The 18,491-nt window shown below is 42.6% G+C and overlaps 1 protein-coding gene across 1 annotated transcript in view; it reads left to right on the forward strand.

Moving 5' to 3' along the window:
* diaph2 (diaphanous-related formin 2) overlaps positions 1–18,491 on the forward strand; it is a gene marked incomplete at both ends in the record, with an annotated part of 183,542 nt that overhangs the window by 143,056 nt on the left and 21,995 nt on the right. The window contains one exon of the mRNA XM_083686892.1: positions 7,685–7,814. Coding sequence (XP_083543018.1) covers positions 7,685–7,814 — 130 coding nt within the window. The remainder of the gene's footprint in view (positions 1–7,684; positions 7,815–18,491) is intronic.

Raw genomic sequence — 18,491 nt, forward strand, 5'->3', positions numbered from 1 at the left:
GGTTGTGCTAATTAGCTCTCCCAGCATGCAGTTCCAGCAGCACGGCAATCACAGTAGGGAATGAATATGGAACAAGTTTCATATGCACTGAAGTGGAGAAGTTGGCAGTCACACACTACACTATGAACGCACGCACGCACGCACGCACACACACACACACACACACACACACACACACTCACTCAAATACACACACACTCACTCAAATACACGTGTGTGTGCGCGCACACTGTAAACACACACACACACACACACACACACACACACACACACACACACATTCACACACATGCATACATACCACCATTTCACTTGCCCCAACACTTGTGCGTATTGTATTTTCCTACACCAACGTCACCCTGTTCCCAGGCCCTCTGTTGGTAATGAAGATTGACAGCATGATTGATTATCGGGTGATTGGCATCTGCTCGGCTAATTGCCTCCTACTCTGTAAACACAGGGCATCTTGTATGTGTGAAGGACACCTGTGGACAAGGCAGGGAAGAACCCGAATGGACACTTGTTGTTGACAGGTGGGCGGTAATTGTAGTGACAGGAATACTTAGGTACAGTAATTCATTAACATATGATGAGAGTAGTTCCAGTTTGCACATACGTGTTGAATGACGGAGCAGTTTTGTCCAGTATGTGCACTGCATGTCCACAGGCTCATTTCATATTCACGTCTGTGACCCATGAGGCTATCTTGATTAGTCCGCCATTTCAATTCTTTAGGATCACTGGAATACTGTCAGCTTCCTCCTGGTTTTCAAAGTGCCAAACAGCTCTTCATGACACCGCACGCGGAGGACTAGCAAGTCCGCAGATATGAATATCCTTTAATGACCTGAGCTATAAATAACTAATAAGATTCCAGAATTAATTTCTTCAGAGAGGTTGATGGCGAGCAGGAAAATATGTTTTAATTATCCCACTGATACATATGCAACAACAGGGGCTCCATAAACAGTGACTGTGGAGGTGATGGAGTGTCAACCACAGTAGAGTGGGCTTTGGATGATGCAATAGAATATGCTAGCCAACCACTGCATGGTCCATCCACGGTCCTACATGGTCCTTGTAAAAGGAGAACCCTGAACACCCACTACTGTAGTAATTACATTAGGATTAGCATCAAAAGACTTTACACCACCGGCTGTAGTACTAATTTACGTGCGGTCGTACGTAATGTTGCTATAGTCACTTCAAAGTACAAGTCTCCACTGTGTTTTTTGTCAGTCTCATTGTCTGTGATCAGTCTGTTGAGATGCATGTGTGTTTGGTACTTCAGGCTTAATGAATGAGCCTGTTTGAATTTCCACAGTTAATGAACAATGTCTTTTTGAAACCCCCCCCCCCCTACAACACATCATGTTCTCAGTTTCCCCAGCAAGATCTGGTAATTTAAGCACTTTGTTAAAATTGTATTTGTAAAAAGTGCTATTGAAACCCATTTGATTGTGTGGTTACAGTGAGCTAACCTTGGTTATGCCTGCCACCCACCAAGTTCTCTAGCCAACTGAAGCACTGGGATGATAAGAATGTCCCTCCCTCGCTCTGAACCGCCCCTCGTCTGGCCTCATAAGGACCATGGTGGTAGAAGAGGCTAGAAGCGTTGAGTTTGAAGTCCCGAATAGGCCTGGCGTAAGCCCTGTTGAGTGACTGTGGAGAAGCAATTGGCCTTGGCATGCGCTGGCATGCGCTGGCATGCGCAGTGTGAGCCCCAGTGTGGAAAGCCAGCTATTGTCATTTCACTAGATTATAGTATTTCGGGTTCTTAAGCAGAATTATCATTCTTTTTTTACACTTACATAAAAAAAGTTATTCAGAGTTTACTAGACTTAGGAGGCGATATTTGCTGTTCAAAGACGTAGCCTGTGCAAAGCCCATGTTGTTCAGGTGAAAGCTGTGGAAATCGAAGACGGCAGGCGTGTAGTAAAACTGCCTGGGTCGTCAGCGCAGACCTGACATCTTTATGGAAATGGAAAAGCTTTTAATGTGTGTTATCTTTACGCCTATGCTGTTTCTGCCCTGTGTGTGTGTGTGTGTGTGTGTGTGTGTGTGTGTGTGTGTGTGCGTGTGTGCGTGCGTGCGTGTGTGCGTGCGTGCGTGCGTGCGTGCGTGCGTGCGTGCATGCGTGCGTGCGTGCAGGCGTGCAGGCGTGTGTGTGCAGGCGTGTGTGTGCTTGCACGCACATTTGGTTGTGTCTATGTCAGAGTGTGTAACTGCTCAGGTGTTTATTGGTAAACACCACATGGCATAGCGGGGTGGAAAACATAATTCTGTTTAAATAAAGAGAACACTCCATTAGGATTCGGGTGCTGCGTTCGACCTAGTCTTGTTTCGATATCAGCACTAAAGCGTTCATGATGACTTCCATATTAACCGTTACACACACACACACACACACACACACACACGCTTTGGCTTTGGCCTTAGATAAAGGAAAGGGCAGCAATTGATATCAAGCTGAAGATAATTTGCTGCGGAGCTGTGTATAAACTCCTCCTTGTATTGATTCAAGAAACAAGAGAATCAGCTGGTTAGAAAAATAAACATGATTAATGGGAAAGAAAAAAAGCTATCCTGTTGTCAGGACAGCATGGTACAATATGTTATGAACACATATGTACATACACACACACACACACACACACACACACACACACACACACACACACACACACACACTCACACCGTTGCCTTTGTGTGAATATCACAAAGACCTCCCTGCCATTTTGTCCAAAGCATTGAACAAGGGTATTGATTCTAGACGGCAAGCAGCTTTGATGAAAGGATCATTGGGGACGAAAATCATCCGATATTTATGATTTGATTATTGTTGTTCTTCTTCCCATCGGTGAGATTTGGTGAGTCGTTGGAAAGGCTTTGTCGTGGAGAGAGCAGCTGAGCCATGTCCCTCTCTGTGCTTGACATTCTAGCCAGTTTCTCAGAGATATATTGGGAGCGATGTATATAATGGATGCTGGAACACAGCGCCATTTCAAATGAAAACACTCCATGGGATATTCCAATAATAATTCACAAATCCTTTGCCGGACCCTTAGTTAGGATTTCTCTGATATTTCAGAGATGTGGGCTTTTTCAGTGTGCAACCGGCAATCACCCTCTTTGATAAATAGATAAATACCACAGTACGGCAGTTCCTGAATTATGCTTTCTTAATGGATTAATCAATCCCCCGGCTTTCCGTGTTAAGGTTTCACAGCAATTCATTCTACCTCGGAACAATTGCTATATAATCCTGGGCAAGGCTTCTTCACTTTGAAAAGGATACAAAGGCCTCTACAGGCTAAAGAGTTTATTGATCACTGAGAGCCTTTTGAATAGGTAATTATCTGCCAGGATGTGCTCAGATTAATATATTGCCATTGTTTGCAAAGCAAAGTGATAGATGATTCCCTCACCATGCATATCATTTGAAGTAATCCTTGATCATTAGAGTAGGATTACACATGAGGCTGCACAGTGCTGGGCTAGGAGTTACCATCTCTCAACAGACAGTATGGGAGTAGGGGAGGGAGTATAGTGGGAGTTACCATCTCTCAACAGACAGTATGGGAGAAGGGGAGGGAGTATAGTGGGAGTTACCATCTCTCAACAGACAGTATGGGAGTAGGGGAGGGAGTATAGTGGGAGTTACCATCTCTCAACAGACAGTATGGGAGTAGGGGAGGGAGTATAGTGGGAGTTACCATCTCTCAACAGACAGTATGGGAGTAGGGGAGGGAGTATAGTGGGATTTTCTTAACAAGTGGCTCTTACTCGAATCCTGGCACACACACACACACACACACACACACACACACACACACACACACACACACACACACACACACACACACACACACACACACACACACACACACACACACACTCCTAGCAGGTGCTTAATTGGAGCTCGGGTTAATGTCCAGCTTTATATGGCGATTATGGGATGTGTACTGATGCTCTTATGGTTATTGGGCCAGAAGTATAATGGCGTGTTGCATTAACACTCATTATGATCGGACTATGAGGGCATTGTTTATGCCCTTTAGATAGGGCCTGGTGAGTCAGAACCAGAACTCAATCACATGCTTGGTTGTAATCATGTAATTGTCAGTGTCCTGGAGAGTGGTCAATTGAATGATGTATAATCAACTCACACACCTACCCTTTGCCACCATGCCATGATGCTAGCAGGGGTAGGGAATGTTGCCAATTACTTTGAGTAATGTTTAAGCACTGTATCCCACATTTAACACAGTTTAAAATGATACAATATTATTAGGGCTGTGAAAAACATTTGTTGATTTTATTTTTTCTCATTAGTTAATTAATCTGCTGATTAATTACGGAAATATGGCCCTTATTTCTGTGTGTTTATCAAATTCAGCATTGTGTATGTAACAATAGCCGGTAAACAGGAATGGATACATATGATGACAGATTCAATCGACCATAATCCATAATGTTGTTGTTTTCATCAGGTAACAGTTGTCAACTAAAGCATGTGTTGATTCATCGAATATACTTTACAGCCCTACATATTATATATCCAGCATTCATTGTTTCTGAGATATTGTTTGTTTTCAGTGATTGTTTTCACAGGTAAATTCATTAGCACACATGAGACAATGTTACCAGCACGACAGTACGACTCATAATGTGAAACAAAAAGTGTCAGGCAACACATGACATGTGGTCTCTAGTGTGCTCATGTTGTTTCCTGTTTTCTTAGTAAACCTCTAGCTCCCCAGCCCCCCAGCCCCCCCCCCCCCCCCCCCCTCTCCAACCCACATCAAAACAATGTAGCCCGCATGTAGCAATAAAATCGCAATCACAAGACATGTGTTGTAGGGAAGCCTGCCAGAGCTTGAGAGTTTGGCATGGCTGTTCGTAAGAAGGTTAATATCACATCTGCTGTTGCTGCACTGCCGGGCGGATTTGCTGTGCCTTGCTGAGCCGAGCTTGGGGACATGGAAGCCATTTTTCTTTTTCTTTTTTTTCACTCCCCCTCAAACCAGCCATCCTGAAGTCAAGCCTTGACAGCAAACAATCTGTTTGAGCCAGTGAGGGTGAGGGGGGTCAGCCAACCCCTATGCCCTGCCTAATGCAGCCCTCCAGCCCCTGTCTGCTGCCTCCCATCTCCTTCACTCCCCATCTCAAGTGGAAAGATGGAGATGTGAGGAGGAGAGAGGGAGTGGAAAAAAAAAGGAGTGCTGCTGTCTTTGGTCGACTAGCTCTAGGTACTCTATCCCCTGCACGTTTAGAGCTGAAGAGAACCCCGCGGGTTTCTCTAGTACGACTGTACACAGCACACTATCTGTTTCCTATGTTTAAGAATTATTTGTGTTGTCCAAGATTTTTGAACGGTTGTCTCTGATGCACCGTTCACATTTCTGACATATGTGGACAAGAGTGGTAGATAAAGAATGTTGTTTTTATTTATTTATTCCTCCGTTGACACATTGTACGGACGTCCAGAGAGGACATACAGTATGAATGAAAGAAATATTATCTTGTCATGTCGAGATCACAACTTATTTAACTCATGATCACTACATACCAAAAGACGTTTTGTCAACATCACCAAATAAACTGAGTGAATAAAATGAGTGGACAATGTTGACGATAGCTGGACACAGCAGGCGTGTAGCATGTCTGGTGCGGTTCCCCGGCACCCATTTTGGGTGATGAACGGTGTTTGTATAAAAATGTCAGTGAAACATTCCCATTGATATGTTTTATTGACAGACCATAATGTACGGTACAGTCCAAATACAATTAAAGATGTGTCTCCATCGTCCCAGACATACTGTAGCCATAGTATGGTGCGCCTCCCCCATATATATATATATATATATATATACAGTACCAGTCAAAAGTTTGGACACACCTTCTCATTCAATGGTTTTTCTTTATTTTTATTATTTTCTACATTGTAGATTAATATTGAAGACATCAAAACTATGAAGGAACACATATGGAATTATGTAGTACACAAAAAAGTGTTAAGCAAACCAGAATATGTTTTATATTTTAGATTCTTCAAAGTAGCCACCTTTTGCTTTGATGACAGCTTTGCACACTCTTGGCAAGGTGTGTCCAAACTTTTGACTGGTATATGTATGGTGTATATATATATATATATATATATATATATATATATATATATATATATATATATATATATATATATATACAGTACCAGTCAAAAGTGTGGACACATCAAAGCAAAAGGTGGCTACTTTGAAGAATCTAAAATATAAAACATATTTTTGTTTACTACATAATTCCATATCTGTTCCTATATATATATATATATATATATATATGGTGGCTACTTTGAAGAATCTGGCATCGCCTGCTGATCACTCACCGAGCACTTTATATTAAACCAGTTTGAGATGTAATGTTTGGCAACGTTTCGTAAATTGTGGCCATGAAGGGATGTGTATATACTGTATATATAAGGGGATGTGTATATACTGTATATATAAGGGGATGTGTATATACTCTATATATAATGTAATCCAGCGCCACGCTGTTCAAAAATCCTAGGGAGAACCCTGATTGGTAAATATAGTGGATGATATATGTATAATATGTTAAGTTGTTTAACCACTTATTTCAATCATCTTATTTGTGAATACACACCGCTGGAGATAAAGTGTGTGTGCATGTGTGTGTGTGTGTGTGTGTGTGTGTGTGTGTGATGACAATTCAGTCTGCCTGACACAGCCTGCCGCATATGACATTCTTGATTTGAAAGAGCAGACCCGTACTCAATAAAGCCAGGGGGCAAAGGCTGTGTGATTTGCAAGACAAGGTGACGTAGTTCTGCTGTCTGACATAAGTGCATTTTCCAAACTCATTAATTTTCCTCCCCGAAAAATAGAAAGGGAAAATGAAATGCTCAGTGAGAGGGGACTGAGTGAGGAAATCCACGCAGGGATGGATGCATCAATGAGTCAATAGCTCTAAAATTGGACAGGAGTTTTAAAAGGGGAAGGGGAAAAGGATTTGGCTCGCCTGTGCTCTCCTGCCCAAACTCTCATTGAAAGGTCATGCAGAATCTGAAAGGCTGTGCTGTTGTCTCTAATGCACAGCAATGGAAAATGTGCTCCTGGCACTCACTGGACTGGCTTTTTTCCAATTGTGTTCCTTCAGTACATCTGCTTTTATTTTCTCTAACCTTTCACATTGTGTTCCTAAAACCGACGTTATTGTGTGTATGACTTTGGAAATGTTTACAGTATATGTTTAAATCCATCCAGTCCATTCTAAACCTTTTAAACCATACATCTATTTTTGTATATGTATGTATGTATGTGTGTGTGTGTGTGTGTGTGTGTGTGTTCATGTTCTCTTGCAGATGCTTATTTATCAGAATGCCTCACAGGCCATCTTTTAACTGTATCTAGAACTTTCTGTGACCTTCATAAACAAACCGTTCTTCCTCTGCATTGCCCCTGTATCTGCGATTTTCATTTGGTAAAAGCAAAGTATGCCACAGGCACTTCCATAAGACTGAATGCTTACATACCATGACCTTCTTCCCTGATAAATGCATGGATGTCACTTGTTCTTGGATATTGTACAATATAGGAAACAGTATTATTGTTCACGTATGTACACGCAACTCCTATCTAACCATATCACCTCACCTTTCTTTCAGCTTCGAGACACTAAGTCAGCTGACCAAAACACCACACTTTTGCACTTCCTGGCAGAGAAGTGTGAGGAGAAGTACCCTGAGATCCTGAGGTTCCCTGATGAGCTGGAGCATGTGGAGAGCGCCAGCAAAGGTAACCCACCTGCCATTCTCGTGTGAGAGACAGGTATACAATATAATGCAGAGTCAGGCAGAAATATGTGCTTGTTATACGCCATATATGTCATGCTAGCGTGTTGGAAGCGCTCAAAATGTCTTCTTTGGACCTTGCAGACGGTGAGCTATAGTTTCAGCAAACAAGACATAATCCAAACCAGCAATATCTGAATTTTGAAACTACACTCTCATAGGAAATCACAGAAGATTTTCAATAAACATGCAATTTACTCCACGGCTACAATCACTCGCCTGTTGACCGCCACCTTCAGCAATTTACTCCAATGTTTCATTTTCCCATGTTCTTGTTTGACCCCTCAGTGGCTTTTAATGCTCTATTTCCATCAAGAAGCTGTTGATTACAATTGATGTCATTTGCTCTTTTTTTTTCTTCTTTTTCCTTTGTTCACCTCTTTCCCCGACTGTAAACCAAGTTGATCTAACAGAATTCCTCTTTAGCAACATATGGCTGTTTTAAATTTGTTTAAACCTTGCCTTTGCATTATCACATTGATCAGAGGTTATTCAACATGTTTTGAAAGCTCATTTGGGGCCTTCGTTGGCCTGACCTTGGGATATTTACCTTCTGCCCGCCTTATTTTCAGCCAGCCCAATCCCACACTGGTTTACAAGGGGGTATTTGACAAATCCTTTATTGGTTTTTCCTGATGGCTTAAACCGGGAGCTCTGAGGCGTTTTACAGCTTGATTTAGACCCAGCAATGTTTTATAGAGTGACCGAAAAGATTAGGCCCAACAAGGTTAAGAGACTTTAATTAGAGCTGTTGCATCAGATGGAATAAAATATCCTAATAGCCGGAGAGTCCCTCTTAATCCTTGTGTTATGCATAAATCTTGAATATTCTTCCGCTCTGGAAAAGGCCTGTGATTCAATGTAGATGGTACCTGGCACGGTTTCAGTGGTCGATGGGAAGACTTTAATGGACCACAAGGGAGTCATACATTTCAAGATGACCACCAGGAAAGGTTTACAGTCCAAATGGGAAGTATACAGTTGCATGGAGGACGGAAATGAGTGGTTTTAATGCACTGCATGTTATTGTCTCTCCGTCAGCGTCTACCTATCAGTGTCTACCATGTGGAGTGGCACTGATCATGAGAAAACATGGCTTCCCCTTTATTATTAATGAAGACGTGACGTTAATTTCCAAGTGGTCTTATTACCTCAAGAGTAAATGTGTTGCTTTGTTGAATCTTTAAATTAAGCTGTTTATGTGACACACACACATGAAGCCAATCACCCGAGGTAAACCCAATTACCTGTTCATTTCGTCCTGTCATTTACACACACTCTCTCACTGTGGCAGAGACAGACTTGTTTGTCTGACCACGCTGTCATTTCACCTGTCAATAAACTAATTCCACTCTAATTCCATTCTCAAGTATTTGGTGGAATCCCCAGGGCCTTATTTACTTTGTTAGTCAACTAATTGGTTATTTAATCTAATTCAAGTAATGATGTGTTCGGCTGAGGCAGCCACCCATTGTTGAAGTGGACCAGCACAGTATTTATGCTTATAGATGGATGACTTTACTCTCTAACTGTGAATCCTATCAACTCCGTCAGTTCAGGGACAATCAATTCTTGTACATGGTTGTTAGCTAATTGAGTTAGACTGATAAGCAGTTGGTTCACTCTATTCATTATTGAAAACACCAGTGCAGAATGTGAGGAGACGGTTGGAGGAAGAACATAATGCAGATTAAAAGAAGCTCGTTCCTCAGGGGTAGTGAGAGAGAGAGAAATAATGAGATTTTGACAGATCATTTGGTTGCAATGAGTTTGATATTTTGCCTGTTGGTCAGCCAGACAGTCTTGGTTTAAATTCTAAAGCAGTTTATTTGGCTTCAACAAGACTCCACTTCCACAGGTATGCCAAGGATTGAGTCACCCCACTGTAAAAAAAAATAAAAAATAAAAAAATAGTGATCTTTGTTTTAAAGACACTTTTTTCTTGTCTTCTCATTTTTTTTTCCCCTGTAACATGAGACCTCTCTGGTTGCCGCCACTCATGTTTTATTCTGTTGTTTTCACTGCTTTTAAGGGCTGTTTGAGCCGGGGAAAGAAGCAAAGCTGAAATCTCAGCTGTCTAGCCTTGCAAAACTCATTTAATCAGACCCACTTTGTGCTTGAACAAAGGAGAGGGATTGTGGTTATGGCAGACCGCGGCGTGCGTTCTCTCGATACCAGACTGGAAGAGCTTTTACTCTCATGTAGGACAGCAGAGCCTCGCTGAATTATTTAGCGCCATCTCCAGATCCTTTACAAGCTTTTGGTCTTCTGTCAGGTACATTGGTAGGAGAACATGGGAAATAGTTGCTTCCTTAACTCGGTACACAGTTCACCCTAACCTAGAGCAATATTTACTTGTCATCCTGCATTCTCCTCTTGTTTTCACTCTCCTTCATCACTGCAGTGGATTAACTTCTACACAAAAATAACTTGTTATTTTTCTCTTTCTCTTTTTCTCGTTTCTCTTTTTCGTTGTTCTCCTTTTTGACTCCCCTCTATCTCGCCCGTGCCCGACGGCTTGCTGGAATCAAAGTGCCTTTTTGTCTGTTTAGGATGCCACGTCCTTTCACTGCATCCCTGTCTCACTCCATCAAAGCATCAGTTCAGCTCCATGGAGCAATGCAGTGGAATGTAGGGTGAAGCACAGCACTGTAACCCCCCCCCCACCCACACACACACCACCACCCCCCCACCCCTCTGACAACCTATTACAAAGAGAAATTCCCCCAGTGGATGCTAAGCTTGGCTAGTCTTCATACAGGATACCAGCAGGCCCCTAAAAACATGACAAATGTGTTGTGTTGTGGTTACATTTTTCCCCGTGTTCACCTAAAAAAGGACCCCTGCTCCACTGTGGTGAGAAAAACACCTTCTGTTGTGGCATGGCGCTGAGGCAAGTCCACGTGACCTAACCTGTGTACTGCTGGGGGCCCTGAGCCGGTGATTTCTGCTTGTTGCATCAAGAGCTTAGGGGGAGGGGCTGGCCTGTTGGGTGGGGGTGAAGGAGGGGTTCAAACCTCAGAATAATCACAGGCTCATCTACCAAGGCAGGAGCCTGCACACTTAATATACCTGATTGAAAAGAGCAATCAGTTCTGGCTGATTTCCCTGAGAAAGTCTTTCTTTAGTTCTTTTCTCTTGATTGGCCACTCCAGAGAGACTTCTCCCTCCCTCGGTCCCTCGGTCCCTAACCTCTACCGCTCCACAGAGACAGAGTCTGAATCTGTCACAGAGGGCTGCTAGCCTTGCTATTGTCTGCCTCATTGCAGACTAACTCTTCCCTAATCACATTATATTATGGTTTGCCCACTGCTCCCTCCATGTTAATTCCCTAATATTGTTTCCATATAATGTTAATGTTCTGCCTCTGTCATGACAAGTCCAAATCGAAAAGAAAGATAATTGCTAATCAATGATAACCAGATCATTGTACAATCCACTCTGGGTCGAGTGGCATACTTTGGCATTTGCCGGTAATCGTTAATGTGATTCAATAATTCCCCTTCGACCCTTTTCATTGTGTTTGATTGTATTATGTGCATTTGTAGTCTATTACCGCATCTGAATCATACTAAAACATAAGAACAATGCATTTTATGGACATCTATAATTGATGTATCAGTCAAATTAGATTTGACACATCTTTTGTCCCCTAATATATCCCCAGGCCTTTTTGACTAAGATGGCTGGCATGGTTGAAATATTAATCACTTACATGTATTTTTCTTGATGCCTTTGTGTGTATTGTATCATCACATCTGTATTGTTGATTCACATCTTAATCACATCCACTACAGTGCATGCCCATGAAGACGCCACACACTACAGAGATGATTCAGACTGTATGTCAGTGTACTCAAGTGAAGGCTGTTGGAGGTAGAAATCGGAGGACAGCTCATTGTAATGTGTGGAATGGAATGAAGGATGCCATCCTTTGATTTTTGCCTCCACCAGCCTCCCCTGGCGTACTCCCAGGCCACCTACAGTAAGTCTCCAACTCACTGACACACATAATTGCATCTCTTATTACCTCAGACCCTGTGTATCCATAGAGAGTAGCCTTAGAGAGAGAGGCCAGGGGAGAGTCCTGGTGCCAGTAGAGGTCAGGCCTAACTGGAGCCCAGCCCAGCACACAGAAGAGACTGACTCCCCTCTCTATGGACACAACCATCATCAAAGGCTATACCTGCATCAAGGTCACAGCTAATTAGAATCCACAGGATCACCCACAGAGGCAGGGCCAGGCTTATGCTGAGTCTGAAGGTGGGACTGGGACAAGGGGACTGACATTGGTTGTTGTTGTGTGTGTGTGTGTGTTTTTTTGTTTTTTTTTCATTTTTTTTTCAGTAATGCAGTCTTTGTTGTTTTGTCAAACACCTACCGATGTACAGGAGATTCAGCTAAGCGTGACATGCCATTATTTGACCACATGATTTCGGTAACACTTAATTGCATTAACATGATGTTACATATTAATTAGGTAATTGCATATTCGGCCTATATTGATTTTCTAACCTTGTTACTAACCCCCTTGTCAGTACACATACATGTAAGCAGTTATAGCTATATCATTTGTTCTCGTATTATCTTAAAATGCGGCCCTCATTGATGTCACAAGATGAGTGTACTGCAAGTTATGCACTAAGGAAAGGATTCATTGAATCAGTGTCATTGTGCACAAGGCCACTCACTCTTCTTGTTATGGTTGTGGTTTTGTTCCATAATCCTCAATGACAGTAAATCCACGGAATGGAGCCCTTCTATTTCTGTTGGCAGCAGTATGAATCAGGTGCTGTTTTTGATTATTGTCTACCATGTAGCAAAGGGAGCGGTGAAGGTTTAAACTGGATGTTGTGGATATTGCACGTCCATGTAGCTTGTTGTGAGTTATTTTTACCTCCGGTCAATGATAGTGGGTTACGGAAAGACATTATGCACCAAGCTTTTCCGCAACCGCCACTGCCTTTGTTGATGAACATTGAATTAGTATGTGTTTGTTGTTGACTGATGATTTAATAAGGGGCCATATCATCATGTGCTGTGTTCTTCATTTGTCTGATTGCACCTATCTTATATTCCAACAATGGACGTTGATTAGCCATGTAATCAACCAGCGCTCTGCTGCAACTCGAACAGTGGCGGCTTTGAAGTTGGCCTTGTCTGCCGGAAAATTGTTATCGATGAAACTCTGTTCAGCTCATTTGTGTTGTGTCTGGGACCGCCAGTGAGTGGTGCCTCAAAGCATTTGCTGACACACAACTTCGGAACTAACCACCGAACAAAGGTGCAGTCATTTGTTTCACTGGGATACAAAGGAGCAGTCCTCACAAGTGATTTGGGATCTCTAAGGCCATGCTTAATGGAAAACACAGCATCCCTTCTCTCTCAATGCCTTTTACCTCTGTTCTTCATGTTTACTTTCAAATGTCTACATCTCTTGCCATGGGCAGTTATCCTGCCATCTTGCCCTTATTAACAGAGTGCTCTCAGCTCCATGCACTCTGACTTGGGCTGTGAGGGGAAATCTATATGAACTGCTCATAAAAGCATTTTTTAGATCTGTTGGCTAAATCCTTGAGCTTAAATGTAATGCAGGTGAAATTTAAACGCAAATACCTGGAATCAGAAGATGCGTTTCTCAAATCCCACCTCAGAGTGGTGATCGACCTCTAACTTATTGCCTCTCAACAAAAACACTTTGGGCCAGACTTACTAGGTGATTGCAGTAGTTCAGAACCTCTTTACCTCTTTTGTCAGAAGGGTTTTTTGCCCTCAGGATAAAACAGGTGCAATCCTTGCACAGAAAAGCCTGGCAAATACAGCCGTTACATCAATGAAAGTCAAAACTCACACCCTAACTTAGTTTAACTCTCCAAAAAGCAAAGCTTTGGAACTTAAGTTTGAAAAGCATTACTACCTGAACATCACACAAGGACAAAATAGTTTGACACTATTTCCCCAGAGACACGTGATATTCTTGTTGACAGTAAAGGACGCACTGTTGTGGCCCCCGTGTCTCAGACTTTCTCTCCAAGGATACTGCGTGGGCAGAGAGGTGTCATACCCTCCCCCCACCATGCCCTGCCCAGCAGTGGGCCTGCCATCCTGTGCTGAGTGGACCGCTATGGGAATACAATCCCTGCCACCGCGTTTCCGTTCACCACACACAGCTGCTTAGTGCTGGGGAGATGATAATTAAAGATTGATGATTTCCCCAGGGTAGAGCCAGTGCAGGGAGAGAGATCAGGAGTTCATCCCCATGCCTCGGCGAAAAGAAACACACTCACCCAAAATATATACATTGTTAGTTAAGCTTTAAATGGGGTCAGGTTGAACATCGCTACTGGCACTCTCTGTACCGTGTCTGATGTGGGACGTCTGAATCACATTCCAAAGGAGATTCACCTCTCACTTCTCTACGCTATGATAGCTTTCATTACCTCTCTGACATATATACTGAGGCTCTTCTGCTCATCGCTTTGATTTATTTTAACGCCTCTCCCAGCGTCCTCAAGGATTGCACGTGTGTCAATAAAGTCTAATTTGTATGAACATGAGCTAATATTGCGGATGGATCGAGGCCCATCAACAAAATGTCACTCTGCCCTCAATTTCCAGCTTAATATAGTATTTTTCAAAAGCGTACAATTGGATAGTGGGTCTATAGTCACTGGAAATGTAGTCTTGAAGGCAGTATTTTCATACCCCTGACCTCATGTTAATAGTGGCGGCAAAGCCTTGAGAGAAGTGTCATTGGCCAATTTGCCTTGTTAAATCTCCCCCAGAGATGAATATGCGGGTCCTGACAATGAGAGCCAAGCCAGTGTGGTGATTCCACTCAATCAGAGGGGCACTGACGATCTGTCTTGACAATCCGGGAAAAGAGGAAATATGACACAAATGTTCTCATAAATCTATTTAGTATAAGGCATAGCCAAGGGCGAAGTAGTTTGGAGCCTGGGAGAGGGAAAATGGAGAGAGAGAGAGGGAGAGACAGACAAAGCCAGAGCGAGCGAGCGAGAGAGAAAGAGAAAGAAGAAAAAAAGTTGAACTCTGAGGATATTAATACCATCGTGAATATATCTATTATCCACATTCATTTCCAAGGCACTGCGGCATAATAAAGCACTGCCCATTTCACATTTAAACTCCCAGCACTACTTGGCTCTGGGCTGTATTACATAGACAAAATGCCTTTCTGCATGGGGTGGAACACAGAGAGGATCATTTGTCTTTCATTGGGAATGGAATTGCAGGGGAATCATGGGGTTAGGAAGATAATCTCACACTCTATAGGGAGTCTATAGTGTCTGACTTCCGTCGGCTCCGTAGAAGTTGGGAGAAAACTGGGCGTATTTCAAACTAGAATCAGATAAAGGACCTTAGTGTGTGTCAAACTTGCATTTTTTTTTTTTTTATTGTCTTGGAGAATGTATGTCATTAAGTGTGGAATTAGCCCACTGAGTTATTGCTCATTCATATTTCAAGGCACACCTATAATGTTAATTTAATTTGACTACATAGTGTTGTACCAAAACAAACATTTCTAAAACGAGACAGACACGGATGCATCTCTCTCAGTATGTGTCACTCAATACCTCACTGACACATCTGAGCAATTGAACAATTTTCACCAAATGTAGATTTTATTTTATTTTATTTTTTTCATGGAACTGTTTACCTTAACCCTTTCTACCTCTCCTCTCCTCCCCCAACACCCCCCCACCCCCCCCCCCCCCCCCACCCCTCTCCTCCATCTATCAGTGGCGTGTTCTACTTTTGCCCTGAAATGTTCCAGCTGTCACACCTGAGGAGTACATTCTCCTTTCAGATCAATCCATGGAGATGTGCCCTACATTCTACTCCATATTCTTTCCCTTCTTGAAAAAAATAAAAAAAATACGGCCCTTATCTCTGCTTCGCATACATGCATGCAAAATATGCCGGTATTAGAATGCTCTGGGCAACCCTTCCTGAGGTCCCGGCACCGTAGGGAGATTTTGACAGTTTAAATTAGAAGCAAATGAGAAGAGAGAGAGAGAAATGCTAAAACGCTGCTCCTCTGTTTGTCATTATTGGAGCAGATGCGCACGGCTGCAAACATTACAATGGCGTATCCAGTAATCACAGTGCTGTACACCTTCGGGATGCCGCAAACCCGGAAGTGGCAGTGCTTAAATGAAAACTGGGAAAAGTTTCTCGACTAGAAGATCTCGACACTGTGTGAACTTGGCTCGTGAACTGCTGGCTGGACCTCTTCAGATTGCTTCAACGAGAGTGTTTTCAAAGTAGACATATTTAGGACAAACCACTGGGATTTATTTGTTTATTTCTTAGGGAACATTTTGACATGTTGTTCTCTTGGCTTTGTTGTGCTTTCGTATCTCCCCACAAGAGCATTTCTGAAAAAGCTTAGCTGGCGTAGCCTATCTGACAGCTCACACCATGCTGACGAAATTCTGTAATCTGCTTGGCCTTGTAACTTGCCTTTCCATCTTGCAATACAGTAATAGAGAAGTGATACCGTATTATGCAAGTAATACAGTACATATGGTAGCACATTGTTAAGGCTTGAGTTCAACCTTGTAGACTGTAGAACACGTCCCATTTGTTTTGCATCGTATTTGATACAGTTATACCAAACTGTTCTTTACTCAGCAATTAACCTTACCCCTGGATACGAACAAGCGTGCCTAGCAACGAAACAAATAACCTTCGTTGACATGCTGTTGCCAAGGCTAGGGTTAACGCTGGGAAGAAAACAAACCTTTGGTATGCGCTTTATTTTAAACCGTTACTGCATGTTCTACTACACTAAGCATTAACTCTACCCCTGGGTACAAACTGTAAACAATATACACTAACTAAACTAGTTGTCGAGTTTCCCTGAGATGTGCGGTTGTAGGAAAATAATAATCTTTGCCTCGGCTGGACCTCGGGACGTTGTACACCTCCACAGCATTGATTATTTTCCTGTAACTGCATCCTCATCATTGATTATCCCTTAAATATCAGGGTTGTATATTGTCCTGATGCTCAATGTATTTCAGAGGGATACATCGTTTGGCAATTTTAAGGACCAATTTAAGACACTCGTTATGTTTCGACAGTGCTATTCAACCCTTGAGTAGAGGCCGTTTCCCCACGCCTTCTTTTCGTGAGTTTTCCTGATTTTTGTTTCAAAGTAATTGACTTAAAAATAGACAGAGCAGAGTCCTTCAAATGTGATTTCCACTGACCTGTTAATAAGTCCTATCACTGCACTCCATTAGAATGGTGCATGGGAAAATTGGTTTTCGGGGAACTTTACAGTGAGGGCAAAATATACCGTACATGTTGTACCAACTGCACTTGTCTGTTATTAGAAATAGTGGAGTATCGGGAGCATAACTAACTATGTTTTGAATGTTTTTTTTTTTTTTTTTTCAGATGACAAAAACAACATCTTAATAACCACATCAAAGAGAGATGCTATCTCTAAACAAGTTTTCTGAGTGTTACCATAGCAACAAACATACTCAAGCACCCTTGGCTAGATTGTTCCATTGCACTAATGAAGGGAAATGAAGAACACGACCAATTGAGATTGAGCTTGAAAATACAAAGTAAAAAGAAGACAGAACGGTGGAGCGAGAGTGTGGTTGAAGGAATGAATGGAAGGATGCAGAACACATACCTTTTGATTCTCAGCAAGGTTAATGTTTCTCAGCAAGAACTGAGAACTATGAGAACCAAAATGAACCAAAAATCTCTTTGTTGTCATATTCTCATTTGTCATTGTCCAGTGGGTCTCAAATAGTATACACAATGTCGGTAATTAAATAAGTAATATTAGCAGTTCCTAAAGGATAATCGAGTTTTTTCCGATGTTTAGCCCCTGCAAAATCCACTTCATATGGTTGATTGACATGATGGCAGCAGTTCTATGTATCTCCTATGCATCCCCCAGCTGTTAGTTTCTACCCTCTCATAGAAGAGCAGGCTCCCCCCAGAGAGGGAGGCTGGATTCATCACATCAGCTCCACTGTTGTCAGTAATGTCTCAGACTAAGTTGACTCATACATATGATGCCATTATTGTGTTGTGTACCCACGACCTTACACAGCTGTAGTTCTTCAACAAGGGACGGAGGTGTGGCCCTGGCCAACCTTAACTCCCTCTGGCTGGGGTGTCATCACCTCCACTCTCTGATGACGTGGAGTCTCCTGCAGAAATACATTAGAATGGCAAGGTGTGAAGGACACCCTTTCCCTGACCCTGTCTGTTGTTCCAGCTTCTCCATAGGAATAGATCGAAAAATGGTGCTTCTCAAAACACCAATTTCCCTGTGCAGTAAACTTTAAAGTGTTGATTCTGGGTAAGGCTATCCGATAAATGTGTACGTACGTGCGCGCGCGCGTGTGTGTGTGTGTATGTGTACAGTATGTGTATGTGTCTGTGTCAGTAGTGTATAATAGTTTGTACTGTGTGTGTGTGTGTGTGTGTGTGTGGGTGGTGCATGCACAGGGCCGTGCGTGTGTGTGTGTGTGTGTGTGTGTGTGTGTGCGTGTGTGTGTGTGCTTCTGCCCACGCACCTTGTTGGCCATCAGCCGGTGCCGTGTCAATGTCTAAACATCAGTCA

This window comes from Argentina silus (assembly GCF_951799395.1).
Source record: "Argentina silus genome assembly, chromosome: 15".
NCBI classification, from domain to species: domain Eukaryota; kingdom Metazoa; phylum Chordata; class Actinopteri; order Argentiniformes; family Argentinidae; genus Argentina; species Argentina silus.